Source organism: Balaenoptera acutorostrata, chromosome 5, assembly GCF_949987535.1.
Source record: "Balaenoptera acutorostrata chromosome 5, mBalAcu1.1, whole genome shotgun sequence".
Taxonomy (NCBI): Eukaryota; Metazoa; Chordata; class Mammalia; order Artiodactyla; family Balaenopteridae; genus Balaenoptera; species Balaenoptera acutorostrata.
Genome location: NC_080068.1, coordinates 144,198,191 through 144,224,980, shown reverse-complemented (window position 1 = coordinate 144,224,980; position 26,790 = coordinate 144,198,191). Strand labels below are relative to the sequence as shown.

General features: G+C 63.1%; 3 protein-coding genes across 4 annotated transcripts in view; 2 read left to right on the top strand and 1 right to left on the bottom strand.

Moving 5' to 3' along the window:
- Window positions 1-13,023, top strand: part of PDE6B (phosphodiesterase 6B) — a 28,274-nt gene extending 15,251 nt beyond the window's left edge. Inside the window, exons 4-22 of the mRNA XM_057546985.1 lie at window positions 988-1,128; window positions 1,220-1,294; window positions 2,172-2,236; window positions 3,031-3,097; window positions 3,268-3,315; window positions 4,020-4,169; window positions 4,359-4,502; window positions 4,894-4,959; window positions 5,468-5,614; window positions 6,691-6,798; window positions 7,106-7,215; window positions 7,452-7,539; window positions 7,952-8,052; window positions 8,294-8,401; window positions 8,920-8,983; window positions 9,293-9,367; window positions 10,753-10,836; window positions 11,976-12,132; window positions 12,962-13,023. Of these exons, the coding sequence (XP_057402968.1) occupies window positions 988-1,128; window positions 1,220-1,294; window positions 2,172-2,236; window positions 3,031-3,097; window positions 3,268-3,315; window positions 4,020-4,169; window positions 4,359-4,502; window positions 4,894-4,959; window positions 5,468-5,614; window positions 6,691-6,798; window positions 7,106-7,215; window positions 7,452-7,539; window positions 7,952-8,052; window positions 8,294-8,401; window positions 8,920-8,983; window positions 9,293-9,367; window positions 10,753-10,836; window positions 11,976-12,132; window positions 12,962-13,023 (1,860 nt within the window). The remainder of the gene's footprint in view (window positions 1-987; window positions 1,129-1,219; window positions 1,295-2,171; window positions 2,237-3,030; window positions 3,098-3,267; window positions 3,316-4,019; window positions 4,170-4,358; window positions 4,503-4,893; window positions 4,960-5,467; window positions 5,615-6,690; window positions 6,799-7,105; window positions 7,216-7,451; window positions 7,540-7,951; window positions 8,053-8,293; window positions 8,402-8,919; window positions 8,984-9,292; window positions 9,368-10,752; window positions 10,837-11,975; window positions 12,133-12,961) is intronic.
- Window positions 13,024-14,747: 1,724 nt separating this feature from the next.
- ATP5ME (ATP synthase membrane subunit e) lies at window positions 14,748-16,380 on the bottom strand. The gene is made up of 4 exons (XM_028166310.2): window positions 16,225-16,380; window positions 15,865-15,919; window positions 15,294-15,392; window positions 14,748-14,826 (listed from the first exon to the last, which is right to left on the bottom strand). The coding sequence occupies exons 1-4, from the start codon at window positions 16,258-16,260 to the stop codon at window positions 14,801-14,803; spliced, it is 216 nt and encodes a 71-aa protein (XP_028022111.1). The 5' UTR covers window positions 16,261-16,380; the 3' UTR covers window positions 14,748-14,800.
- A 151-nt stretch (window positions 16,381-16,531) lies between these two features.
- MYL5 (myosin light chain 5) lies at window positions 16,532-23,042 on the top strand. 2 transcript variants are annotated; one of them, XM_057547511.1, is made up of 8 exons: window positions 16,532-16,593; window positions 18,785-18,902; window positions 20,314-20,421; window positions 20,585-20,660; window positions 21,449-21,553; window positions 21,964-22,042; window positions 22,553-22,601; window positions 22,934-23,042. In XM_057547511.1, the coding sequence occupies exons 4-8, from the start codon at window positions 20,597-20,599 to the stop codon at window positions 23,030-23,032; spliced, it is 396 nt and encodes a 131-aa protein (XP_057403494.1). In that variant the 5' UTR covers window positions 16,532-16,593; window positions 18,785-18,902; window positions 20,314-20,421; window positions 20,585-20,596; the 3' UTR covers window positions 23,033-23,042. The 2 variants fall into 2 exon arrangements, with proteins under 2 accessions (XP_057403494.1, XP_007181535.1); XM_007181473.2 differs by lacking the exons at window positions 16,532-16,593; window positions 18,785-18,902 and adding an exon at window positions 19,666-19,738.
- The last annotated feature ends 3,748 nt before the right edge of the window (window positions 23,043-26,790 follow it).

The window sequence follows — 26,790 nt, the reverse complement described above, 5'->3', positions numbered from 1 at the left end:
GCTGCTGGGAAAGCCTCCTCCACCAATGGGGAGAAGTGGGTGCAGAGGGGGCGGGGCCAGGCTGCTGGGAAAGCCTCCTCCACCAATGGGGAGAGGTGGGCACAGAGGGGGCGGGGCCGGGCTGCTGGGAAAGCCTCCTCTACCAATAGAGCGAGATGGGCAGTGGGCTGCCTCCTGGTGAAAGGACTCTAGGGCAAGTGGGGTCTCCAATGCCCATCCCTACCTGTAACAACAAAGGGTGCGGGTGCTGCCGAGGGCCCCGAGGGTGGCTGGCAGGAAGGGAGCCAGGCAAGGAAGAACTGCAGTGGAGGAGGAGGGGCTGGGCACCAGGCCGCCCTTATTAAAGGTCAGAAGGCACGGAGGTGGTGAGTGAGTGTGAAAGGGTGGGGCCTAGAGGGACCTGCCTGTGGGCCGTGGCTGAGGAGGTGGGGAGGAGAGCCTGATGGGTGGCCCTGGACAGCAGCCTGAGGCCCAGTTGGACATCAATGTCTGGGGCAGGGTCTGGCCAGGGCCACTCTCAACTCACTTTGCAGAGACCACAAAAGCACTTGACATCCAGAAAACAATGAATTCATGTTCTCAAGCCCCAGCTTCTCACGGGCTAATTATAGAGGGCTGGCTGGTCAGATCTTTGCCTTTCAAGCAAATGGCAATTGATTTCAGTTTTCACTCATTCACTCACTAACCTAGCCTGAGGCCAGCACCAGGCAGTGAGCGGCAGGGATGTGGCCAAAGACTGGAGACTTCACCTTCCAGAAGGTTTGCAGGGCCCCTGAGGCGGGGAGCAGAGAGTCAGGTGCTTGGATCAAAGCCTGGATGCCGGCACTCTGTTGGGAGAGGCACCGTCGTCAGTGTCCCCCAGGGCTCCGGGGTCAGCGCATGTGTGAATGTGTGTGTCTCAGGTGTGACAGCTCACACCCAGGTGCCGCTGTGGTCAGACGGGTGTGGGCAGGTGTGGCCACGACCCACAGGTATGTCACTCCCCAGGTGCTGCTGTGGTCAGCCAACAAGGTGTTTGAGGAGCTGACGGACATCGAGAGGCAGTTCCACAAGGCCTTCTACACTGTGCGGGCCTATCTGAACTGTGACCGATACTCAGTGGGCCTCCTGGACATGACCAAGGAGAAGGTGAGGCCTCAGCGCCCCAAAGACCTCCTGGCCAGCCTTGCCCAGCTCCGCCGCTGACTCGGTGACTCACTCCCTTCTCTCCTCTGCCCAGGAATTCTTTGACGTGTGGCCTGTGCTGATGGGGGAAGCCCAGCCGTACTCAGGCCCACGCACACCTGACGGCCGTGTGAGTCATGGGGTTGCGGGGAGGGACAGGCCCTGCCTGTGCGCCCTGGATTTCCTGGCTCCAACTCCGGGGTGGGAAGGGGCCTGTCCCGGCCCAACCCAGGGTGGGAGAGGGAAGGAGGGCTAGGGGAAGGGTGTGGGGGCCGAGGACGAGGCTGTGGGCCGGCTGGCTATCTGACCGCTGCAGAGGTCAGGCCCCCGGGGCCATCTCCCCCGACTCCAGCCCTGCAGCGCTTTGGGGCCGAGGGCCAGGCCTGGTCTCCTGACGAGGATTGTCAGCCTGGTTGTAAAGACCAACATCTGTTCTGGTTGACCAGTCCTCCTGCGGCCCTATTCTTAAATCATTGTAACATCTGCCCGAGTGGGGCTTCGTGGGTGTGTGTGAGCAGGGTAGGGACATGCGCAGGTATCTCTGCCACTTACTGTGCGTTCAACCGGGTCATACTTCAGAGCCTGGCCATGCCTCAGTCTCCCCTCCTGTCAAATGGGTGTAATAACAGGGCATCAGAGGATTCCATGGGTTCTGTGTGCCAAGTGCATGCAGGAGTCTCTGCACAAAGGTTGGCTGTGACCACGGCTTCTCATAGTTATGTGAGTGTGAGTGAGTGTGTGTGTGTGTGTGTGTGACAGACGTACAGGCCTGGGTCAGCTGCGTGCGTATGTGTGAAGGAGTACAGGGCCCAGTTTTTGCGTGGGCTTGAGTGGGACACAGACGGAGGGAAGACAAATGTAAACCAGAGTGTGTAATGTGTGTCCCACGACGGTTGGCGCGTGTGTACATTGTGTGCACCTGTGTGCCTATGTGCAATTATGTGGGCATATGTTGTGAGGGGTTCCCATCGGGGAGCGCCTCACGCCTGTTGTGGTCTGTTTCTCAGGAAATCGTCTTCTACAAAGTCATCGACTACATCCTCCATGGCAAGGAAGACATCAAGGTCATCCCGTAAGTGTCAGGGTTTTGTGAGAAGCATCACCCAAGGGCAGGACCACCCCGGGCCCAGGCTGGACTGGCCTGAGGACCTGTCACGGCGGAGTCAGCGGCCCCTGGTTCGGCCCCGCACACCTTGGTGCTCCCTGAGCTGGGGGGCGCGGCAGGATGCGGTGGGGAGGGAGGCCCACGTACTGGTCTCAGAGGAAATGAGCGGGGGCGTGAGGAGGCCCGAAGCCCCACGGATGTTGGCGTGGATGTCCAGGGGATCACATGAACTGTCCAGGAGGCCCTGTCAGCAGCGACTGGCCTTTGAGGCCCTCAGGGTCTCGTTTTGGTTGACCCGGCCAGCCCAGCAGGCGGAGCCCCCAGACGGGGAGGCCCAACACTGCACCCCCAGCGGGGCGGGACAGGAGGGGACCCAGCCCAGCGGGCAGCAGAGCCGGGTGGAGGTCAGGGCAGCCTGGAGAGACAGGCAGGTGGCAGCTGGCCATTACCAGCCCTACAGCCGCATGGCCATGTGACCTCCGTGGCCCCATAAGCCTGTCAGGACCCCACCCCGCAGGTCCCATGCAGGGACTGAGATCCAGGGCCAGGCCCGCGGGGATGAAGCATGCGGCGCCCTGTAGGGCAAGGGGCCTCAGCGTGGGCAGAGAAGGAGGAATGAGGCAGCTCAGGTGCCCCCAGACCCCACCCCTGGCCTCCCCTCGCCTTCTTCCCACAACCCACCTGGAGCTCAGAGAAGGGACTCAGCACGAACACACAGCTGAGCGTCTGGCCCATCTGACCCTCTGCTTCTCTCCCCACAGCTCACCCCCGGCCGATCACTGGGCCCTTGCCAGTGGCCTTCCAACCTACGTGGCAGAAAGTGGCTTTGTGAGTCCCCCAGAGCCCTGTACTTGATCGCTGGCGTCCCACCCCTTCCCACCGGCCTGTGTGCCCCGGCTTTGCTTACTTGGAAGTTCATCAGCTCGGATAGTCTATTTTAGAATCATACCGTATATTTGGCTGCTTCAAGTGAAACTGTGTTTCTGATCCCTTTTCAGATCTGTAACATTATGAATGCCCCGGCTGATGAAATGTTCAAATTTCAGGTATCTGTCTCTTCATTCATAGAAAGTGTATTGTACTTAGGAAAGAAGATATTGTGGTTCAGAAATGATGGACTGAATTCGTTTTTGCTGTTTAAGGAACAACCTCAAGTCTCACAGGCTAACGGCAGCAAACACGTGTTCCGTACACACAGGTCTGCGTGTTGGCTGGGCACGGCTCTGCCTGGCAAGGGTCCACGTCTGCTCCACGTGGGGACACATGACCAGGGCGGGCTCTTTTCTGAAGGAGGCCTAGGTCAAGTGGGCCAGTGGAGATGGGCTTTGTCTCTCGGGGCCTCCTCCAGGAACTGGCCAGGGTCCCTGTTTCACCAGCCAGGCGTCAGTGGGATGTGAGCTAGGACCCACCCACTGTGAGCCCACCGGGATGGGAGTGCTGGGCCCCTTGCTCAACAATTATTAGGAACTTGGCAGCAGGGCATTCAGTCAAGCGGGGGACCTTCCAAGAGTGGGACCCTGTGCGACCACAGCGCCCACACAGTGAGGCCGCCCCTGTGGACAAGGCCGCCCTTCTCCTCTGGGGAGAAGTCACAACACGCACCCCTGGGGGCCAACAGACGGGAACAGTGACCCAGTCTCCGCAGTCTGAGGGCCGAAGAAGTGAGGTTCACACTCCCTGGCTGACAAGCCGGGCCCGGGCCAGGGCCAGACCCGGGGCAGCGGTCAGCTCCGGACGCCTCTCCCTGCAGGAAGGGCCTCTGGACGACTCTGGGTGGATCATCAAGAATGTCCTCTCCATGCCCATCGTCAACAAGAAGGAGGAAATTGTGGGGGTCGCAACGTTTTACAACCGGAAAGACGGGAAGCCCTTCGACGAGCAGGATGAAGTCCTGATGGAGGTAAGCACCTGTCCCTGGAGGGCCCCGGAGGCGACACCTGTGTGGTGGGGACACCGTCTGCTCCGGGCCCCGACCCGGCACGAGACCCCAGGAAGAGCTGAGAGGTCCCGTTCCGGGGGCTGGAGGCCGGCCCACCGGGAGCTCCCCGCGCACCGGAGGGCGCCCGTGGTGGGTGACGCGTGCCTGCAGTCTCTCACACAGTTCCTGGGCTGGTCGGTGCTGAACACCGACACCTACGACAAGATGAACAAGCTGGAGAACCGCAAGGACATCGCCCAGGACATGGTTCTGTACCACGTGAGATGTGACAAGGACGAAATCCAGTTGATCCTGGTATGTCCAGCGCTCCCGCGGGGAGGCGGGGCGTCCCAGGAGGGAAGGCACAAGCTGGAGTCCCACCCGCCGCACACGGCCGGGGGCGGCCCCTCCCTGGGCCCCAGGCCTCAGCGGTGAGCCGGCAGTGACCACAGCCCTTCTGGCCGTGCAGGGCAAGGCCTCCACCATCGTGGTCCAAGTGGAGCGCTTGGACAGGCGTGGAGAGGCGGGGGCGTGCAGGAACTGAGAGCCGGCTGGGCTCTCATCATCACCGTCTCTGAAGCCAGAGGCTCCAGCTGGGGCTCTGGAGGCTCCCGCTGTTTTGTGCCCAGCGTCACTTTGCCCCACAGTCGCGAGGGGTGTAGCTGACACCGTCACTCTGTCTCATGACACACGTTTTCTCTCCCAGCCAACAAGGGAACGCCTCGGGAAGGAGCCTGCGGACTGTGAGGAGGACGAGCTGGGGAAGATCTTGGTCAGAATCTGACCCCCGCCCTCAGGTGGAGACTGGGAGGGCCTGCGGGCGGGGGACACGCCTCCATTCCCAGGAGGCCAGCGTGAGCTCGGGCACAGAGTGTGGGCTTGTGATGTTTGCTGTTGATATGCAGCCATGTTCCTGTGCGTCGTGTGTGCCCGCGTCAGGGCGTGTGTGTCTGTGCGTCCTTCCGTGTGCCTGTATATTCATGTGTCCTTGTCTCTCTCTGCGTGTGCCTGTGTATGTGCGTATCTTTGTGTTTGTTTCCCTGACAACATCACCATGTCTGCCCAGCTGGCAAGTTCTTGTTGTTGGGCCACAGGTGGGGGAAGGGGAGAGGAAGGGGGCTGAGCTGGGAGGGGATGTGAGTGCCCCAGGCTACTGGCTTGATGTTACCGGACACCTGGGGTGTCTCATGCTGGACAGAGTGTCCTGAGAGGAGAAGAGACGAGGAACAGGCGGGGCTTCAGTGGGCCTGCCCCCTTCAGCCCCACAATCCTTCCCACAGAAGCAAGAGCTGCCGGGGCCCACCAAGTTTGATATCTATGAGTTCCACTTCTCTGATCTGGAGTGCACGGAGCTGGAGCTGGTCAAATGCGGCATCCAGATGTACTACGAGCTGGGAGTGGTTCGAAAGTTCCAGATCCCCCAGGAGGTGAGGGGTCATTCATGATCAGGGTCCCAGTTCGGGGAGAGGTGGTCAGGGGTCCCAGGTCCCGCAGGAAGTCTGGGGGCAAACATGTTCATTACAGAATGGACAGTGCAGGCCAGCAAAATATACAGGGCAAGTGTGCCTAGAATACATGACTGGCTGGCTGGCTGGCTGGCTGGCTGGATGGGAAGTTTGTCACACAGGCACTCCAGGCAGTCTGATCATCAAGTGCATCACTGGGCAGGAGTGGGTGTTTGGTTTTGGGAGAAGAGGAGACAGAAGCAGCCCAGCACCTGTGCAGAAAGCACACAGCACCCTCTAGGTGTGAGCACAGAGCCCGTCAGAGGCGGTCCCGAGGAGGGGGGACAGCCTTCCCCGCTGTGCTGCTTCCCTGTGGTTTTCCAGCTTCTGCCCTGCCTCCACCTTCACACCTCAGGGAGCATCTGCTTCCCCAAGGCCAAGTGAGGGAACCGTCTTTCTCTATGCCCTGGAGAACAAGTGCAGCAGGCTGGCATTTTCTAAAGACACTGTACAAAAAACAAAGGGAAAACACAAAAGAAATAAACTGTAGAAAGTATTAACAGAATAAAAAATTTCCAAATAATTTCTGGCCCTAAAAACCACAGTGGAAGCAATGAGAGGCTCCCTTGGGCCCACGTTCTATGGTCCAGAGACCCGCCACCCCTCGGCCTCTGGACCTTCAGCCACCATCCCCTTTCCCCCATCACTGGGCCAGGTGCCCACACATCCTGCCCCATTCAGATACCCATGGCTGAAATGGACCTTGTCTTCTGAAATATCCCAGCCCCCTCTCCTGGGGTCCTTGTCCCAGTCTGGGGCTTGGCAATAGGACGGAGGCCCCAGACGCCCTGTGAGCTCCGGAGCCGCTCTTGGCTTTGGCTCCGCCCCTCCAGCTGCCTGCCACGCTGGTCCACCCCGCAGGTGCCACCCACGAAGGTGGCTGGAGGCCAGTGGTGGGGCAGGCGACGGGACGTGGGCCTTTCCAGAGCTGTCAGCTGGGAGAGCAACGGTGGGACCGGGCGCTTGGTGCCTGGAGCCCACATCTCCGCCTCCCTCAGGTCTTGGTGCGGTTCCTGTTCTCCGTGAGCAAGGGGTACCGGAGAATCACCTACCACAACTGGCGCCACGGCTTCAACGTGGCCCAGACGATGTTCACGCTTCTCATGGTGCGTGGGTGCGGCGGGGGTGGGGAGAGGGCTCACCCGTCCGCTCAGGGTGGAGAAGACCCTCCTGGTTCCATGGGCAGCACCTAGGCGGCGGCTCCTCCGCGTGGGAGGTGGGGGCCTTCAAGGGCAGAGGCCCCTCCGACTGGCGCACACCCCCAGCGCGGGAAGTGGATGGAGAGCCCCTGTGCGGGGAAGGGGCCGTGGGGTCGGGCCCAGCTCCCCCCGCCCCCAACCCAGCGGAGCAGGGAAGCAAGGGCGGGCGAGGGTGCTGGCCAGGCTGCAGGATCCTGGGCTCCTGTCTCTGCAGACGGGCAAACTGAAGAGCTACTACACGGACCTGGAGGCCTTCGCCATGGTGACCGCCGGCCTGTGCCACGACATCGACCACCGGGGCACCAACAACCTGTACCAGATGAAGTAGGCGCGCTCCCGGGGCGCCCACGTGGCTGTGTGCGGGAGTCAGCCACAGCGTCCCCGGGGAGGGGCCCTCCGAGAGCTCGCCTCCCAGCAGAGCGGCTGGGGAAAGCGCTCACCCCTGATGATGGCCTGCTGCACCCGCAGGGGTGCCCCTTCCTCGTGGGGGAAGCTGGGGGCAAACAGGCTGCTCTGGGGCTTCTGACCACTGCTTGTTTTTAACTAAACCTCTGTAACAGATCCCAGGACCCTTTAGCCAAGCTCCACGGCTCCTCGATTTTGGAACGACACCACCTGGAGTTCGGGAAGTTCCTGCTCTCCGAGGAGGTCGGTGCCCTCCCTTTCCTCTCCTGCTGGATTTCCTGGCAACTGACCTTCGCCCGCACCCCTGGCACCCCACTGCCGGCGCCCACACCACACAGCTCTGGCGCTGGAGGAGGGAGGCAGGCTTTGTGGTCGTGGCCATGGGGGTGATGGGACAGGCCTGGTGATTCCAGTTTGGAAATGCCCCCACGGGGGGTGGGGTGGGCTCAGGTCCCCGGAGTGTGGGGGGGGAGAAGGGGGGTTGGGGGCCTCCTGGTGCAATGTACAGCCACCTGGGTCTGGGGCCCATGACCCTTGGGTAGAAGCTGGCCAGCAACGCCAAGAGAGACAGACGGATGACCTCCAGGAGGGGTGGGGGAGGGGAACGGACGGGGGGGTGCGGGAGACGCACCTGTGACCAGAGCCCCACCTGCAGACCCTGAACATCTATCAGAACCTGAACCGGCGGCAGCATGAGCACGTGATCCACCTCATGGACATCGCCATCATCGCCACAGACCTGGCGCTCTACTTCAAGTGGGCACCACCGCCCACCCGCCCCGCAGAGACCCCCAGGAGGCCCCATGGGGAGGGAACCTGGCTGGGGGGTACCTGGGGCTCCAGGCAGACAGCCCGCCCCGGGGCCCCACAAAGCCTGCACTCCCCGCCTCGGCTCCTCTCCTGGAAGGGCGGGTGGGGCTGAGATCAAGGAGGACGTGTGGTCCTGCGTGGCGTGAGGGGGCGGGCTCGACTCCCTCCCTTTGTCCTTGGGGTTCAGGAAGAGGACGATGTTCCAGAAGATTGTGGATGAGTCCCAGAACTACGAGGACAGGAGCAGCTGGGTGGAGTACCTCTCCCTGGAGACGACGCGGAAGGAGATTGTCATGTGAGTGCAGGGCGACACCTCCCCCTGCAGGACGCGGAGCCCCGGGGCCCCAGACGCTCCAGAGCAAGAACAGCCCGCTTCTGGGCCGCGTCAACGCCTCAGACAAACGCTTCACCTCGCCTGCTCTCCTTTCGGGGGGGACTTGGGGTCAGACAGGCCATGTCCTCAACTAAATAACTCGCTCACTTCACGAGCCTCCGTCCCTTCACCTGCAAAGTGGAGATGCAGAACTACATCCAGCCCCAGGCCTGTCCCAGAGATCCAATTAGGAAATATGTGTAAATCACTGGTCCCCAAGAATCACTTGCTGACCTTCGTTGTCCCTGGCTGCCTAGGGAGAGGGGCGAGGAGACGGGGAGCGTGGGGGGAGGGCTGGAGTGGTGTGCAGGGTAGGACTGTCCACTGCCGGAAGGACACTGGGGCTTGGACCTGTGCCCCCACGGTCACCGGGCCTTGCAGAGGTGGAGGGGAAGGAGGGAGGCCAGTGTGGACGTGCCTGGAGCTCCGTCTGCCCACAGGGCCATGATGATGACGGCGTGTGACCTGTCTGCCATCACCAAGCCCTGGGAAGTCCAGAGCAAGGTCAGAGTCACGCGGGGCCCCAGACGTCTTGCCAGTCCTCACGGGGTTGCATCTAGGTGCAGCCTGGGATGCGGGAACAGACCCATTCGTCTGCAAGTAGTGCCGAGGGCTGCCGCCCAGCTCTGGGGCCCAGCCAGTGCCGCCACGGTGGAATGGGCACTCCTGTGTGCCAGGCCCAACCTGAATAGTAGGGACACCAGAGTCTGGGGTGCAGAAGACCAAGGCCACTGGCCAACCTGACAGGATCTCAGGACAACATCTGACCAAGCACTGAATCCACAGCATGCCTGCCTTCTGTGTGCCTTTCAGGTCGCTCTGCTGGTGGCAGCTGAGTTCTGGGAACAAGGGGACCTGGAGAGGACGGTTCTGGATCAGCAGCCCATTGTGAGTGTTGCTTCCAGAATCCTCCACACCCATCACAGTGCTTGGGAGCCTCAGGCCTGGCTCGGTGCAGACAGGGGGCCCCCGGGGGTTCTGGGGTCCTGGGACCTAACTCTCACTTTGTGGGGTCATGTGACATGAGTCTGGTGAGAATTTAGCTGGGACCGAATCTGGGTAAATTGTGGAAAAGACAGGGATTGGGTAAAACCGTGGTGCCCTGCAGTGATGGAAAGCCGTTGCCGAAGCTGCAGAGCCAGACTGTGGCTCACGACCGAAAGCCTCCAGGGGCCCAGGCAGCTCTGCAGTGTGCCCCTGCCCGGCCACGAGCTGCTCCAGGAAGGCCCAGGGCAGGGCGGGCCTGGCCCGCGGGGAGAGAGCTGGTGGCTGGAGACCAGGGCTCACCCCGGGCATGGCTGAGGCCGCAGGGAGGAGGGGGAGAGGAGGCGGGGAGCGGGGGGGAGGGCTGGCGTAGTGTGCAGGGTAGGGCTGTGCAGTACTGGAAGGACCCTGGGGCTTGGACCTGTGCGCCACGGTCACCGGGCCTCACGGGGCGGAGGTGAGGGAGGGAGGCCAGTCTGGGCGTGACTGGAACCCAGCCTGCCTTCAGGGCCATAACGATGCCGGGATCTTCAGCTCAGCAATGTGGGGGGTCAGGAATCTGTTGCTAGACCGAAGTGGCACCTGCATGGGGACAAGGACATGAGCATTACCCAACAATGAGCAGAAGAGGTGGAGAGAGATTTTGTCTTACAAGCCAGCTCCAGCCACTGAAGAGCTCTCTGAGCAGCGGGCTGGGAAGGTCTGGGGCCAGGCGCAGACTGCAGGAAAGGGTGCCCTGACCAACTAGCCAAGTCTCTCGGGGGAAGGGCAAGCAGCCTGTCTGTCTCCTCCGGGCCAGGCCTCTAGGGTCCTGCATGGCTCACTCCAGCACGCCGAGCCCCAGACAGAGGGCAGCTCTGAGGAAGAGACTGCCAGGAGGCAGCTGAGGAGGGGCGCGGGAGGGGGTCTCGAGTCTGGACACCAAGGACAGCTCCTTCAAGAGCATCCGGGGTTTGCCCCTTTGGGAGTCACGGGCCAGGCCTCGGGTCAGCACCATGGATAGCTCAAGGGGGACGCTGGAGGAAGGGGCTCCGCGCTCCACCCCCGGCTGACGAGGCCTGAGCCCAGCGCTGCCGAGGGCAGCTCCCCAGAACGGGGGGGCGGTGGCTCGGAAGGGAAGGGGCGTCCTGGCGTTCCCTCCCGAGGCCAGCTCATCCCCGGGGCGCTGCTCACTCCTGTCTCCGTGGACAATTTCATTGCGCTGGGGTGGGGCTGAGTCCTGGGGGCTTGGGGAGGTGGCAGGCATGCCTGCCACCAGGTGCCTCACGGTGTCCCTGCTCCCCCACAAGCCGATGATGGACCGGAACAAGGCGGCCGAGCTCCCCAAACTGCAGGTCGGCTTCATTGACTTTGTGTGCACATTCGTGTACAAGGTGAGCGGGGTGGCCCAGGGCCTGGCTGGGTTTGCAGGGGAGGGGTGGGGGGTGGGCGTGGGGGGGCGCGGGGGGGACGGTGGCTCCCATCCCTTTGAATCTGCACTTAGAATCGAGATCCTCAGTGTCACCCCAAGGGGGTCCCTCCCCATCAGTTCCTCAGAAGCACCATGAGCCCTCCCCCCCAATTTCTCCCCCCCAGAATGTCCTCCTGCTCACCTCGAGGTTGTACCTCAAACGTCCCTTCCCGAACCCCATCTAAGGCACCCCCGCCCAGGGCCTGCACACTGTTTGCAGGGCACTGACTGCAGTATATGTGCAGTGCATCTGTTCAGTGTCTGAACCCTGGGAGGAGGAGGGTGGTCCACTGTCGCCAGCTGGGTGCACGCAGCCCAGCAAACACCCGGGCACGGCCGAGTGACAGTGGGACGCATGCCAAGGAGCTGGGACAGGTGCTGTGACATCAGCTCCAGGGACTGGCAAGGGAGTGAGGGGGCAGAGCCCTCCCGAGTGACACACACCACGAGGTCACAGGCCCCGCCCGTCTGGGGGGCACACCCCACACTCCGAGGAGGTTTTCAGGTTCTGAGCGACGTCCCTCCTGCCCCACTCCCCACCCCAGCCCCCAAGGTCTCACGCTTCCCTTTACTGAAACACCAGCTCCCTTTTCTGCCCCCACCAAGGGGGGGCTGTCAGTGCCGGGGAGGGAGGCGGGACCAGGGTGCACATGCTGGTCCTGAGGTGGTCACTGCCGGGGACCACCAGGCACTCCCCTCCCACTGCCTCCCCCGCCTGCATCCACCTGCACAGCCTCTGGGCGTTCATACGTGTTCCTGGGCGAGCAGGTGCTCTGTGTGATGTGCGACGTGCGTATGAGAGAGGGTGAAGGAGCCCCAAGACCTGCACGTCTGCCCAGCCTTCCCAGCCCCGCTGCCGGGGGAACGTCCCTTCTGCTTTGATGTTTTCTACTCTGTTCTCGGGGACCTCGCCCCGCAGCTCCTGTTCGAACCTCAAGGACACAAACCCCCGAGTCCTTCTCCCTTTGCTGGGAACGTGGCACCTCCATGCGCCACCCCACCCCGGCCCAGCCTGCCAGGAGCCACTGGGGGTGTGGTCCGACTTCTCGGCTCCCTTTCCAGGAGTTCTCCCGCTTCCACGAGGAGATCCTGCCCATGTTCGACCGGCTGCAGAACAACAGGAAGGAGTGGAAGACCCTGGCCGACGAGTACGAGGCGAAGGTGAAGGCCCTGGAGGAGGAGCAGAGGAAGGCGGCCGAGAGGACGGCGGCCAAAAAAGGTCTGCGCTCCACGCCTGCAGCCGCCAAGACTGCACAGCCGCGCCTCGCCTGCAGGGGGCGGGCGCGAGGCCACAGAGTTCAACCTGGAGAAAAGCCAGGCTCCAGGCGGCCCCGCGGTCGGCGCACCAGGGCTCCTGGCCGCAAGGGCGGCCACCGTGGGGAGGCCCATCCCACAGCAACAGCCCCGCTGATTCAGTGTAGCTGACGAGCACGGACTGACAGGGCGCGCTCGGGGTCCTAGCCGGGGGGCTCAGGAGGGAGGTAACTGAGTGTTACTTCCTCTATAGAGGGGAGGAAAGCCCCGCTGAAACATCGTGAACTCTTAAAGCTCCTCTGTTCCATAATCAGTCAGCAGTGCCCTCTAAAGGAGCTCAGGAACTCCACCTACGCTCCCATGCCAGCCTGAGAGATAAAACAGCAGACCCGTAGAAGACGACAGAACGCGAGCTAGGAGTCAGCGTGCGCGGCGTCTCTCCCTGCGCTGCGTGCAGACCACTTGTTCACCTTCACCCCGCACTGTGGGGACGTGGCTCTATTGTAACCGGTCAGCACGCCCCCCCCAAATCAGAACCTGTGAGCTGTTGCCTTGGTTCTTGCTTGCGCTCTGCAACTTTTGTCGCCATTCCCTGAAATGTCCCGCAGGGGAGGGAACCAATAGAAACAAGCCAGCTTCAGAGAGGCCCAGGCTGGAGTGTCACCAAGGGCTAAACTCGGAACTGCTGGGCTAATCGGCTTAGGCCAACCAGCCGGTCTCTGCCCTTCCTCCTGCAGGGTGTGTGGAGGGGAGGAGCTCGCGTTTCTCGCTCACCATCTTGTCTTCTCTCGCAGTGGGCACAGAAGTTTGCAATGGCGGCCCGGCACCCCAGTCTTCCACCTGCTGCATCCTGTGAGCCGGTCAGCGGGCCCCCTGCCCCCTCACCCCACCAGGGCTGTGCCTCTAACCACCGGTACAAGAGGTTAAGAAGCCTGAGAAAATAACTGGAGACCATTTTGGATATTTTGAATTTTTTTAAGGTTTGTGTTTACGAACCAAAGCCAACTACGAACAATCTGAACAGTGTAGCCTACCTTACACTCATCCATCTTTTGGATGCATAGTAATACCACCAAGAGATCTTCAAAAACGGTCTATGAACTGTGTGTCTAAAAGCATTGGGTGAATATATTCACACTGCACATGTATCTATGTGTATATGGGTGGAGAAACGGATACATAGATGCCAATTCCCATCTGGTTTAGGAAAAAAATATATGCACAAGAATTTAGAATAAAATCAAAAGAAAACACACTGCCCTTTTTTTATTTGGCGGAGGACGTTCATTTGTGACCAACCGGAAAATCCTGCCAGAAAGGTCCAGGCTGTGAGAACAGCAGTGATCAGACTTGAGTGATCTGTGCAGAAATAATCCGTAATAAAGCCTGCCCGGGAGCTGCTCTGAACCGCGCTGACGGATCAGCGCCTGTGGTCTGCACCACTGAGGTTTCCTTCATGGGAGCAACCACATGCCTCCAAGGACCTAATTAATGGTTCTGAGCGGGGAAGAAAAGCCGAGTCAGACCCAAATGGGACAACGCAAAACTCACGCTTGAAATGGGTACTAAATTACCTGATAGAAATTAAGGACTTTTAACTCATAATGTTAGCTCCAAAGCAAATGTTTCCAGATACTGGAAACTCTTCTTGGCTGCACCCTTGGCCAGGACTGCAAGACCAATTGAGTTGTTTTAAGGCCAGTTCAAGATGCTGCCCTCTGCCAGCGCTCCCGGCAGGGGGGGGGTGGGGGGGGGATGGACACGCCCCACTAAACCTTCAGCTCAGTGGCACCTGGTGGCGACAAGGGCCTGCAGCTGGGGGCTCCTCCAGGTTCCCAGGGGGACCCCGTGCCAGCTACCCACCAACCTCAGGACACCCCAGGGGGTGTGCACCATCAGGCACTCCAGCCTCACCCTAACTGAAAACAGGGCTGTACGCCGCTTCTCACTTTCTCCTCACGTTTGCAGATGAACTCATTTGACAAATGAACTGGGGCTCTAAGCCTAGGAAACCTGCTCCTGGGACAAAACTGGGAACAGCGACTTCTGACACCAGGCCTGGGGACGAAAGGCCACAGCCACCAGGGGTGGAGCCTGCCGTCTGCTCAGGCACAAAGGCCTGAGCCCCCTGAACAGCTAGCTGCACCCCCGCCTGGTCCTCAGGAGGCCACATCCCCTCCCTGGGGTCAAGGGGAGAATGTGCAGGAGGGCGATGGAAATCCAGGTCCCAACCATAAAGGCATCAGGCCATCTCCACCCCCACCATCTGCAAAGCCTGCCCCTCCCCTGCCCATCCAAGGGTCTGGGCCAGGCTCGGAGCATAGAAGGCCGAGCAGCGCTCACACGCCTGGCCAGCTGTGTCTCCGCTACAGACCGCATCCTTTGGGCTCCGCCACAGATACCCCGGAGCAGGCAATCGAGGTTCTGTGCATCCCGCCCGGTTTATGCACTGGTCACTGACTGGTTCTTCTGGAATCCCTCCCCATCCACACCCCACATAACCTGAGAAGGTAGGCACACAACTGCTGAGTCTGAGTCCAGAAACCAAACAACTGGGGACAATAAAGGAAAGTCAGAGAATCACACAGTACAGGAGGCTTTATTCATCCACACTGCTCCAGGGAAAGGCAGGCTCACTTTAATATGCTGTCCTCTTGGGCTGAAAAATTGGAAGGAAAACAGACGCGCCGTTACACACTCGGGCCATCCAAAGGGCCCATTTTCGACGTTCGGTGTTAAACCACCCAGCATCTCATTCCATGGTGAGCCCGGCTATGCTCTGCTGCCACCCCCATCCTGGGCCTTCCTTATCCCGCCCGTCCAGACTGGAACCCGCCGCCGCAGGCAGGGAGAGGTGAGCCTAGTTCTGGTCCTGGGGCCTCTCTGAGGGTGGCAGACGGTTCGCCTCCAAGGCCTAGGGGCCCAGGCCTCCCTAAAGGCAGGTATCGCCGTGTACCCCCAACACCCACACCTGCTCTCCCTCCCACTCCCCCAGAAAAGGACCGAGGGGCCAGTAGGGATCAAGACTGCGGCCCCTCCCCTCCACTGTGGGGCTCATCCGGAGCAGCAGCTGCTTCTGAAAATCCGGGTGGAGAACAAATCTATGAGATTCGGCAACACGAGTACCTTCTGCCAGTTCTTTCTCTATGCGTCTCTGCTCATCCTGCTTCTTTTTCTCCTCAGCTGCTATCCTCCTCTCCTCCTCTGCCCGGGGTTTCAAGTAATCTGTTAAAGGAAAGGAAGGAGGAGGGGTGATATCAATGAACTTTTTCACCGAAGCACTGAGTAAAAGGAATTCAGTCCACAAGCAAAGTCATCTTCAAGTGCACTGTGAACACCAGAGGTACCTGCTTCCCACTCTCCTTTACCTAGATATACATAAAGCCCTGACACTCACTCCTCAACAGAGAGTCCAACCCGGAGGGCAGCTACAGGGTCCCCGCTGCCACCCCAGGCGTCTTGTCGCCCCTCACTCAGGCCTCTGTGCTGCAAGGGGCTGCCCGGCCAAACTACACGCCTGCCGCGGCGGCGCTCGGGGGTCCAGCCCGCTCGGGTTTCTGGGTCTGGCGCCTCCCGCCCTGCCCCTCTCCTACCCGAGCGCGTCTACTGCCCGGCACCGGGGACCCCGCACCGTCTTCGAGAAGCCCCGTGAGCGCCCCGTGGGCTGGGACGGCTGTATCCGCCCGTGGTCACTCACTGTAGCGCTTGGCTCCGTACGCCACGCCGAGGAACAAGGCGGAGTAACGGCCGAGCTGCGGGGAAAGGGCGGTCAGAACCGGCGGAGCGGAACCGGGGTCCGGGGGCTTTCTCAGCCCGCGGGGCGGGGGTCCCGGGCGCGGGGGACGGGTGAGGGGAAGGGGGGGCTCGCACCCGCGGCGTCTGGGGCCGATGGTGGGGGGGGAATCGCAGCCTCCGGGTCGGGGCGCGGGGGGGTGAGAGAGGGGTGGTTGTCCCGCCGGGCGGAGGCCGGGCCGCAGGTCTCGAGCTCCGCGGAGTCGCTCACGCGCGGGCCCACGCGGAGCCGAGCACCCGGCCGCGGCCGCGAAACCTGGTTCACCTTGATGAGCGGAGAGACCTGCACTGGCGGAACCATCTTGCCCGTGACCTTCGCCCCGGAAGCACAACGCGGACCGAGGAGGACGCCGCAAGGGCCCGGAAAACACTGGAGACGCAGACGCCCACCCCGGTGGGCGCATGCGCCGTCAGCAGCGAGAAGGCGCCGGAGCCGCCCCCTGGCGGCCGGAGGGAGTACGGCGCGCGCTCCCGTTCGCGGAGGGGTGACGTCACCAGGCGCGCGGCTCGCGACAGGCTCCGCATGCGCAGTGGCCCAGGCGGCACGTGCTGGTTCCCCAGAGCGGGTGCGACCCCTCCAGGCACTGAAGTTTTCGGACCAGGTTGAGCACAAATCGAGGCCCGCACACCACAGGTACAAATATTTGAAAAGTATAAGTCCACATTACAAAGTGCGAAATAGCGTGCTCGCTATCCTCCCTCCCTGGGCTGCAGTGCGGCCCCAGCCACGCCGAGGCTCGTCCAGGCCCGCAGCAGCCCCAGGTCAGCCCAGAGGACAGCCCAGGAAGGGGCTCGAGGCTCTGGGCAGGGAATCCGGGGTCCGGGTACAAAATGTAACCTGAGTGCAGGCCGGCTCCCAGCAGAGAGGGGTGGCCGTGGCCGGCCCCTCTGGGCTCACAGGCCAGGCCGACCATGTGGCCTCCGAGTCGCTTCCCGGGGCCGCACTGCCTGGGGTGCCCCCTCCTGCCACCCCCACCCCCGGTCCCAGACCCAGCCCCGCAGCAGAGCTAGAGCTTCCTCACCCTAGGAGCCTCTCGAGCAGAAGGGTGCTCAGGTCTTCCTGAGAAGGCCACCCCAGCAGAGCCTGCTGCCTGCGTCTCCCCACCTCCGGCCCTCAGGATCACGCAGCCCCAAGCTTCACATCAGGCAGGTCCTCATTCTCACTTCTGCTGCCCTCTGTTGGGGAGGCAGGGATTGCACTGGTGGGGTACTCTGGCCCCCTCAGAGGAGAAGACTGTCTCCCCCAGATCTGTGGTCAGCCCCAGCGAAGGCACAGCTGACTGAGCCCAGGTGTGCAAACAGGCTGCCCAGAGATGGGCAGTGGTGGCCAGACAGCCTCCCAACTGAGCCTGCTGTGCTGACACATAGTTCCCATGGCAACGGGGCTTGGGGGTCCGGTGGGAGGACCACCCATGCCCTGGGCCTTGCGCTGCTCCAGGCATAAACTCCCGGAGAACCAGGGCTGGGGACTCACAAGCGTCCCTGCTCCACTGCTGGGGGAGATCACTTCTGATTCTAAAGAGAACACAATGCAGGGACAGAAATTCCAGGGCACATAGCATGTGCTCAGTAACTCTGCACCAAGGGGAAGCCCCTCGGCAGCCGCCAGGGGCCTGAGCAGACCCTGCTCCCTCTCCGTTTGCTGGGGAGCCCTGGCTCTGGGCCTTCCACTGGGAAACTAGTAAGTCACCTGTGCTGTTTCCTGGGCTGGCGGTGGGAACGCCAAGGCGGATCCTGCAGGGCAGCTGGGCTCTTTTCTGAACCCTGAGGACTCCTGCCTGACGCCCATCCTCTGTGGCCTCTGCGGGGCCTGGGGTGGGGGGAGGGCCTCTTGACCCGCCCCCTCCCCGCTCATTCCTTCCCAAGGAAGCTGTAAGCACACACTGACCCCACGAGGCACAGAGTAACCCTCGTCCGCCGCCCACATGCCGTGTGGCGACGCTGAGCAGCACGCCTCCACCTCCTTGCCCTGGAGCAGCCGGGCAGATGACCTCAGGAGGCAAATGTGGTTTCCCTTCCTTGGATTTTAAAATAAACCAGATTTCTCGGCAACTCCTCTTTCCAGAATCAAAAATAAATTTCTCTGGGGCTGAAGGTGGGGCCAGAGTGCTGGTGGGGGGACCACATACCACTAGCTTCCACGGTGCCGGGGGGAGTGGCGGCCAGCGGAGGGCACGCACAGGCCCAGGAACACACGCTTACGGAAACCGCCCAGGGAAGACCCCTGAAGCTGGGGAGACCCTCATTGGCCCAGAGTCCTTCCTGGGGACTGCGGGGTGGGGTCGGGGGGCGCATCCAACCTGGCTCAGGACGCAGGGGCCGCCTGCTGACACCCCTGCACCTGTCAGGGCCAGCTGTCCGTGCTGAATCCCGATATTCTCCCAGGAGCCAGGCTCTGCGGCTATCTTTAGAGCTGCGCTCAGACCGAGGCCGGCCGCAGGACACCTCCCCAGGGGCTCAGCTAGCCTCCTCTGGCCCTGCCCGAGTCTGGGCCTCCTGAGCACAGACCCCACGGGCCTACCCTCTCTCGGTGTGCTGTTCCCCACTCCCGCAGCCCGGCCGAGGTCCGTCCCGGCGTCGCACCCAGACCCGCCTGGCTGGCAGTGATGGGGTCCCCGCGCAGCCCAGGCCCAGGTGTCCCACATCGGTCACACGTTAGCCCCCCAGGGGTCCTCCAGACAGAGCCCCCAGGAGCCCCCAGGTCCCTCCAGGCGGGTCACGCGTCCCCAGCCAGGTTCCTCAAATGGTGAGCTGGCCCTGGGATCGCGGACGGCAGCGCCTCAGGAGCACCACGTGACGGAGGGAGTGTGCCCCTCGCCTTCCAGCCGCAGCAGGTGCTGTGTGGTTCAGAGATGTACCCCTGAGGACCCCCACCCAGTGATTGCAGCTCACCCCAGCCCCACCCAGACCTGGCCCCGGAGGCTCAGAAAACTCGTTCTCCAGGTACGAAACCGGGGGATCCCACCTGCCCACTTCATCTGCCCGCCGGCCTCCTCCTGGTGCTCGGCCTGCAGGCCCCCCCCCATCCCTTCCTGCCACCAGCTCTGCACTTGCCCACCGCCAAGGACCAGGGCATCTTCTCCCTGACTTTGTGGTGGCCGCCAACATCTGGCACCACCAACGGGCACCTGGGCCAGGTTCCCTCCCCAGACTCTGCCCCTGGGGCCATGGTGTAGCAGGAAGATCTGGCTGAGTGCTGGGCCCAGCCCAGCGCATATGGGCCATCCTCCATCCCAGAAATGTCTTCCCCCTCTGAGGGCCAGGCAACGAGCTCCCTGCCGTGGGGACAGGAGGGCTGGCCCCAGGGCTGGGGTCGGGGCCTGGGACGTCTCTGCCACCAAGGCGGGGAGGCAAGGGCAGACAGACATACTTGGGGAACGCTTGCTGACTGGCCACCAGGGTCATTCACAGTAACTGTGTGCAAGTCTGGGAAAGGTGCCCCTTCCTCTGGCTCCCGCAGTCCCCAGGCCCTTGACCCATGTGCAGGTCACCCCAGAGATGCACAGAATCCAGGAGAACACAGGCTCCAGGGGAGGGGGCAGGTGGGGAGGTGCCGGGAGGCTGGGGGCCTATTGGGCCAGCAGGATGGGGGCGTCTGACTCACTGCTGGCTGCCAGAGCTCGCTCTGCAGTTGTCCAGTCCCCCGGGTAGCCCTGAGCCTGTCCTTGTAGGGAGTGGCAGCCGGAGTCTGAGCTGTCCTGGGGGACTGGGTAGGAGCTTAAGACGGACGACCTCAGCAGGGAGGGCACAGACCATTGCATCAGGCAGACCCAGGCATGGTGAGTGTGCTGCGTGTACACACACGAGTGTGTCTGTACCTGATGTGCGTGTGGGACCGTGTGGATGGGTGTGTGTGCACGTGTCACATGCATGAGTGTGTTTTGCCTGATTACGTGTGCATACAAGTTGAGTTTGTGCGCATGTGTGAGGGTCTGCGTGTGCTGGGGTTTGGGGGAGATCTGTGCCCTATGACAGCCCTGGTGACAGCCTGGGGCTGGAAGGTGGAGGTCCTGGCCTTCACCCTAGTGGGATCCCCAGAACAAGCCCTTCCACCTTCTGGCTGCCGGCACGGTTCATTTGCTCCCTGGTCCTCCTGGCTGGACTGCAGACTGAGCAGGGCATAGTTCAGGGTGAACCCTGGGTGCTGTGCTCTGCCAGGGGCCCCCCAGGGGCCCCTCTGACCGTGCCAAGCACCTGCAGCTGCCCCAGCCCAGGGACACGGGCTTGGGGCCCCCTGGAGCCCCAAATGCCACGGTCCACCCATCCTCTGCATTGTCTCCCCAAATGCCTGGGTGCCCCCAAGGAGACCCTCGGGCAGGCTGGGGGACCCTGAGCCTTGGTGTTCTCGTCTCAGGCCAGCAGGAAGACCAAGAAGAAGGAAGGGGGGGCCCTGCGGGCCCAGAGGGCATCATCCAATGTCTTCTCCAACTTTGAGCAGACCCAGATCCAGGAGTTCAAGGAGGTGAGGCCCTGCTCTTGTACCGGGAACCCCTCCACCCAGAAGCTCATGCCTGAGGGGTCCCCTGGGAAATGTAACGCAGGTGACAAGGCCCTCGATCCAGAGCCAGGAAAGGGGGCGCCTGCCCTCATTCGGGGCAGCCCAGTGAACCTGGCCTCGGTTCCAGGCGTTCACATTAATGGACCAGAACCGAGATGGCTTCATTGACAAGGAGGACCTGAAGGACACCTACGCCTCCCTGGGTATGTGGCCCAGGGGCAGAACTCCACCACCGCACCCCGACTCCCCCGCCCTCCGGCTCCCAGGAGTGTCCTCGCTCTGGTCCTCGGCCGTCAAGCCTGACCTGACTTCCCGTGGGCTCGGAGGAGGAGGTGGGCCTCTCCTGGGGAGAAACTCCCCTCTAGTTTGACCAGGGCTGGCAGAGGGCATCACGGGGTGGGTGGCACAACCCGAGCATGGGCGTCCCAGAGCAGGAGGCTGGGTAAAGAGCTCGAGGAAGGGGCTGATGCCTCTGCGCGGGGGCGGCTGGCACTCCCACCCCCGGGCGCGGTGAGGAGGCCCAGGAATGGAGCTGGCAGGGGACAGGGAGACCCACCTTGGCAGGCTGCATGGCCCAGCCCGCGGCCCTCCCTCACTCCCCACCTCTGCCCGAGGCGGTCCTGCCCTTGGAGCGGGGGGCGGGGCAGGCCGGCTTCTACCTGGGGGGTGCCCGCCTTTCCTCCAGGCCCCCTCACACCCAGGTAACAGATCACAGGCCTTCTGGGCTCCTCTCCCCTACTCAGTCCACCTCCCGGGGCTGGGGTTTGGGGTTCTGCTGACCATCAGAACCCGCATCCACCACGCCTGGGCCAAGGGTGCCTGCACTGGCTCACCTCTCTCTCTCCGGTCTCCCCATCTTCGTTCTGGGGTTGCCTGGAGAATGATGGAGGGGAGTGGCCCCGTGGGGCATCTGTACGGACCACAAGGCAGCCAGGGCGGGCGACACTCCTGCCCTGTGACCCCACCCCCCCACCCCCGACGTCTGCAACAGGCAAAACCAATGTCAAGGACGAGGAGCTGGACGCCATGCTCAAGGAGGCCTCGGGGCCCATCAACTTCACCATGTTCCTGAACATGTTCGGGGAGAAGCTGAGCGGTGAGTGCCGAGCCAGCCCGCAGGTCTGCCAGCGCAGTGTGCACGCTTACTTGCTTCCAAGCACTTAGAGATCCACACGTCTCACATAAAAACCCAAATTTGCAGATCTCTTGAAAAGCCCCAGGACCTGGCATTCTGGGACCCACATCTGTGGGGCCCCGTCAGCCCCCCAGGGTGGGTGAGCTGACAGCCCAGACCCAACTCTTCGCCCACTGACGGGGGCCTCTGTCCCTCACTGAGAACTCGCCCAGCTCTGGGCCTAGCGGGACCCAAGGGACCCCGAGAACAGTACCCCTGGGGTGGGAGCTGAGGGTCTCCCAGGTGCTCAGAATGGGAAGGCCATTCAGGGCACTGAGTGGGCAAGGGCATGGACCCCAAGACGCCCAGGACTCAAGGCCTCCTGTGGGCAGGCACGGATGCCGAGGAGACCATCCTCAACGCGTTCAAGATGCTCGACTCCGACGGCAAAGGCAGCATCAACAAGGACTAGTAAGTGTGGCCGCAGGCGCCCGGGCATCACCAGGGTAGGAGGGGTGCCAACCCCCCCGCCCAGCTTTCAGGTCCTGATTGGCCTGCCCGGGATCCTGAGTCCCTCAGGGTAACCGAGGGCAGGATCAGCCCTACCCACACGGGGCCAGTGGTCACTGCCATTCAGACCATCGCTGGGTCTTTAGCCCCTTTGGGGGCTACTTCAGCCAGGCACCGCGAACGGACCTATTCGGTGTTCCAGGCACTGGCCCCCAGGGGTGTGGGGGTCAGGGAAGGCTCCCTGTGGACACCCCCCCACCCCACCCCAGTGCCCAGGACTCACCCAGAGCCAGGCTCCCAAGAGGCACCTGCCCTGTGAGCGGGTGGGATTGAAGGGGGGGCACACCCACCTCGGAGCAGCCCTGTCCCCCCACGTGGCCCCGTCACGGGGCTCCCTCGGGGCCACCCCTCCAGGTCAGGGCCATGCCTTCTCCAGAGCAGCCTAATCTGGCCCCTCCCCCCTGTCCTCAGCATCAGGCGGCTGCTCATGTCCCAGGCCGACAGGATGACTGCTGAGGAGGTTTGTCCCCTCACCCCCACCCCACCTCCTTCCCCAAGGCCCTCTGTGAAGCCCAAGCATGGCTCTGGGGGCTCAGGAGGGGGACGTGCCTCAGCCCCCAGAGGCTGCAGCCTTGGGGGGGGTGGGACGCCCTGTGTCCAGGAGGGGAGACACCCGCCCCGGCCCCAACCCTTGCTCTGCAGGGTCTCCCCCCACTTCCTTCCCCCCAAGCACAGAAACGAGACAGCCTGGAGTCCAGTTCCTGTAATTAATTCACCTGCTGGCTACGGCCTCAGGGACCCTCCCACTCCCTCCCACCCCTGCCTGGGCCTCACAACCCACCAAACTCGCAGGTTGACCAGATGTTCCAGTTCTCCACCATCGATGCTGCAGGCAACCTGGATTACAAGGCACTGAGCTACGTGCTCACCCACGGGGAGGAGAAGGAGTGAGGGGCACCCCTACCCCACTGGGCCGTGGCCAGTTCAATAAACGTGAACCCACAAGCCAGCCTGCGAGTGTCTTTTTCGGGGGGAGAAGGTGTCCCCCTGGGGGTGGGAGTGTCCATGGAGTGGGTAAGGTCTGGGGTGGGAGTGTCCCCCTGGGGGCAGGAGGGTCTTCAGGGGGTGGGAGCGTCTGCCTGGGGCCCACCCTCTGCTTCCGGCCCAGCCTGGTCCCACCTGCTCTCCCCACCTGTGCTAGCGCCAGGCTGGGGGGCTGCTCGTTCAGGGGTCTGCAGAGGTTGAGCATGGCTCTGGGATAGGCTCCTTCAAGGAAGGCCTTCCCCACACCTGTCCACTCCAGACTCGGCCACCCTGGGGCCCTCAGAATCCCCAGCCCACTCAGCGCCCCCTCAGCCCGTGCCCCGAGGCCAGGCCAGCCTCCCCACACGCAGCCCCTGCCCCAGCCACCCTGGGTCTGGCCTGGCCGCTGGAGCGCCCCGCCCGGTCGGCGGCCTCTTGTCTACACAGCAGCAGCTCTCCTTGCTACATCCACAGGGAGTCCCCTGGGCCAGCCCGCCTGTGTTCCAGGACCCCGGGCCCCCTGGATGCTGACACCGTCCCGGCCTCAGGTGTGACTGGTGCAGCCGAGGGGACCAGGGCCTGCCTCTCCTGGCCGCCCCTTCATGTCCCCAGGCCCTCTTCTCATCACACCAACAGGCGCCGCTGCGAAGCAAAGAGCCCAAGCAGCGAGCAGATGGTCTGTCCCCCGAGCCGGGGCACCTGGGGGCCGCGAGCCGCACAGATGGATGGGGCGGGAGTCAGACGTGCCACAGCCCTAGACGCCCAGACCCAGCCAGGCCCTGCACCGGGGGGTCGGGGCAGTGCCCGGGGCCGGAGGGGCCACGGAGCCTGTCCCACGCAGGGACCCCCCCAACGAGCAGTGCCTGGGCCCGAGTGGGTCTGGATGTCCGTTACGGCCGACCTGCCACTCCCCCACCCCGAGGCACCCCGCTTTGACTCCTGCAAGGTGGTCTCGGCTCAGAGGACTCTCACCAGGGCAAAGGCCTCGCAGACCAGAGGTGTCAGGCAGAGGCCGATCTTGACAGCTCCAGTGAAATGCTTGGTCCGGTCCACGTATAGGCCAAGAGCCAGCGCCCCCAAGACCCCAAACGCAATGAAGAGAGCCCCGCAGAGGCCTGCAAATTCCTGGAGGAGGAGAGGAGGCGGGGGCGCCCTTTCATCTGGGCTCCAGGAGGAGGCCCTCATCCTTAGGACGTACGCCGTCACCGGGGGGCCCACGGCAGGGTCACTGAGCGGAGCCTGAGGCCCAGGCAGGATGACACGGAAGGCTCGGCTGCACCGCGGGCTGGGGGAAGAGGTGTCCCCCCCCGGAGGTTCCATTTCCCTGCGCTACCCCCGCCCAGGGACCCAACACTTGCTAGAGAAAGGGCCTGGCTACTGCAGACACCCCTCAGTGCCGATCACCCCCGAAAAGCTGGGAACACGAGGGGCCCGAACCCCACACCCAGGGCTGATGCAGACAGTGGGGGCCACGGCCCGAGGGGCTGCGAGCGGAGCAAGGCCCTCTCCGCTGCATCGCCACGATCAGCGGGTCCCACGGGGCTGGGGTGGGTGGGGCACGGGGGAAGCGCCACACGAAACCCCAGTGGAACACACTTGGGCTCTGCCAGCACCCCGTCCCCACGGCCACCACCCCACTGTCTGCAGGCACAGGTTTTCACACAGCATCTCAGTAGCGCCCGCATCACCCCGTCCAGGTGTGGAAACCCAGCGCCTGGGGAGGTCGTGGGCCACTCCACGGCCACCAGCGGGAGAGCAGCGGCGGAAGAGAGCCTGTGGGGTAACAGGCCCCCAGAGCTCCGTCCTGCCGCGGGGCCCCCAGGGCGGGGCCGGCACCCACGCTGGCGTAGCCGTTCACGCAGAGGATCTGCTCCAGGAGGGACGAGAAGCTGGAGAAGGTGCCAATGCTGCCCCCGAGCACACGGCCAGGATGACGGAGGCCTCGTTCCCTGCGAGCTAAAGGGGAGGGGCTGCTCGGTCCAGGAGCTCCAGCAGCACAGCCAGAGGCGCCCCGGGGCAGCCCCGCCCCCTCCCCTCCCCGCCTCCCCCGGCACACACCGCACTGACCAGCTCCAGCCGGCTAGGAACTTCCGCGAGCTGGAGTGGACAGCCCCCGCGGAGGGCGGGGCGGGGGGCGTGCTCTCCCAGACGCACGCAGCGGGCAGCAGGGGTGAGGCAGGTGCCCAGCTGCGGGGAGGGTACGCACGAGTGCACTCGCGTGTGTGTGCAGGCACAGGCACAGGCCCTCGAGGATGCGTGCACATGCGTGTGGGTGCCTCATGCCCGCGGCTCCAGGCTCCTTGCCAGCTACCCCCACAGGTCATCCCCAGGTGGACGTCGGCAAGCCCCAGGGTTGTGCTGGGCCTGCTCTGCTTCGTTGCATTTGGAAACCCAGCTTTCAAGATATGTCTGCAACCCAAAGGTGACTGCGACAGCCTCAGCCTCAGCCCTCTCCGGGAGCTCCATCCAGCGGCCACCTGGAACCCCCCTCCCACCTCTGTGAACGACCCCAACACTCGCCCAGCTGGAAGCCCCTCTCACCTCGGCGCACCTCCAAACCCCCAGCCCTGAGCCTGCCCCACTGCCCCACCCGATCAAAGCCCTGGCTCTCTCCCTGGACACTCTGGGCACACCCTTGGCTCTCCGAGTCTTTCTGGACCAGATGGAGTCACTCTCCCCTCCGACGCCCCCCCAGGTGTCCATCACACCAATGCTTGCCACCTGCGCTGACCCTTCCCGCCACCCTCCCCTTGCTCAGCGGACACACTGGCCTCTGGCTGCAGGCCCCACCCCTTGGCCTCACATCCACCTCAGAGTCTTCTGGTCCCTCATCTCCCTCCCTTGCCCCCCACAAACGCTTCCTCCTGCTCCAGCCGGCCTCTCGCCCCTCCGGAGCTGCCTCCCCGCCAAGGAAACCGCCAAACATCCCGGTCCCTGGAGTTGTGCCTGATGCTGGGAAGATGCCCAGTACTTGCACATGAGGAGACCCCATGTGCATGGAGTGCGACCCATGTGTGACCGCAGAAGGTGGCAAGTGCACACTCACACAGACAGGTGTGGATGCACGAGCCCACCACTACGGCACTTGTGCACACACGCACTAGCACACAGCCCATAAACATACACACACACACACAAACACGTAGCCATTCATGCACACCGACACACTCTACACCATACACACGGGTGCACACACATGCACACAAACACACATGCACATGAGCATGCATGCACACACACCGCACACACACACTCACATGCGTGCACTCCTGAGCTCCCTCACCATCAAGGGGATGTCCTCCTCCTTCTTCACCAGGGTGGGAGACAGCAGGTTGGCCACCAGGATGCCCAGGGGGTTTGCTGAATGGACGGGGACATGTGTCAGCTCAGAGTGGCAGGCTGGTCCCCAGCCCCCAGGAGGAGTCCCCACCCTCCAAGAGCGGGGAGCGCAGAGGTGCCAGGCCACGCACTAAGCCAGCGGGGACGTCGGCCTCACCCCCGGGACTCACACACGGTGCCGATCGTGTTGGCTGGGGCCCTCTGGCGCTCGGGAAACCACAAGGCGGCCAGCTTGGCTGGAGAGATGACCAGGGTCTGGGCGAGGGCACAGAGGCTCTGCCCACCCATGAGGAAAGCAAATGCGTCCTGGCTGCTGGTGATCATGCAGGGCTGGGAGCGGATCACGC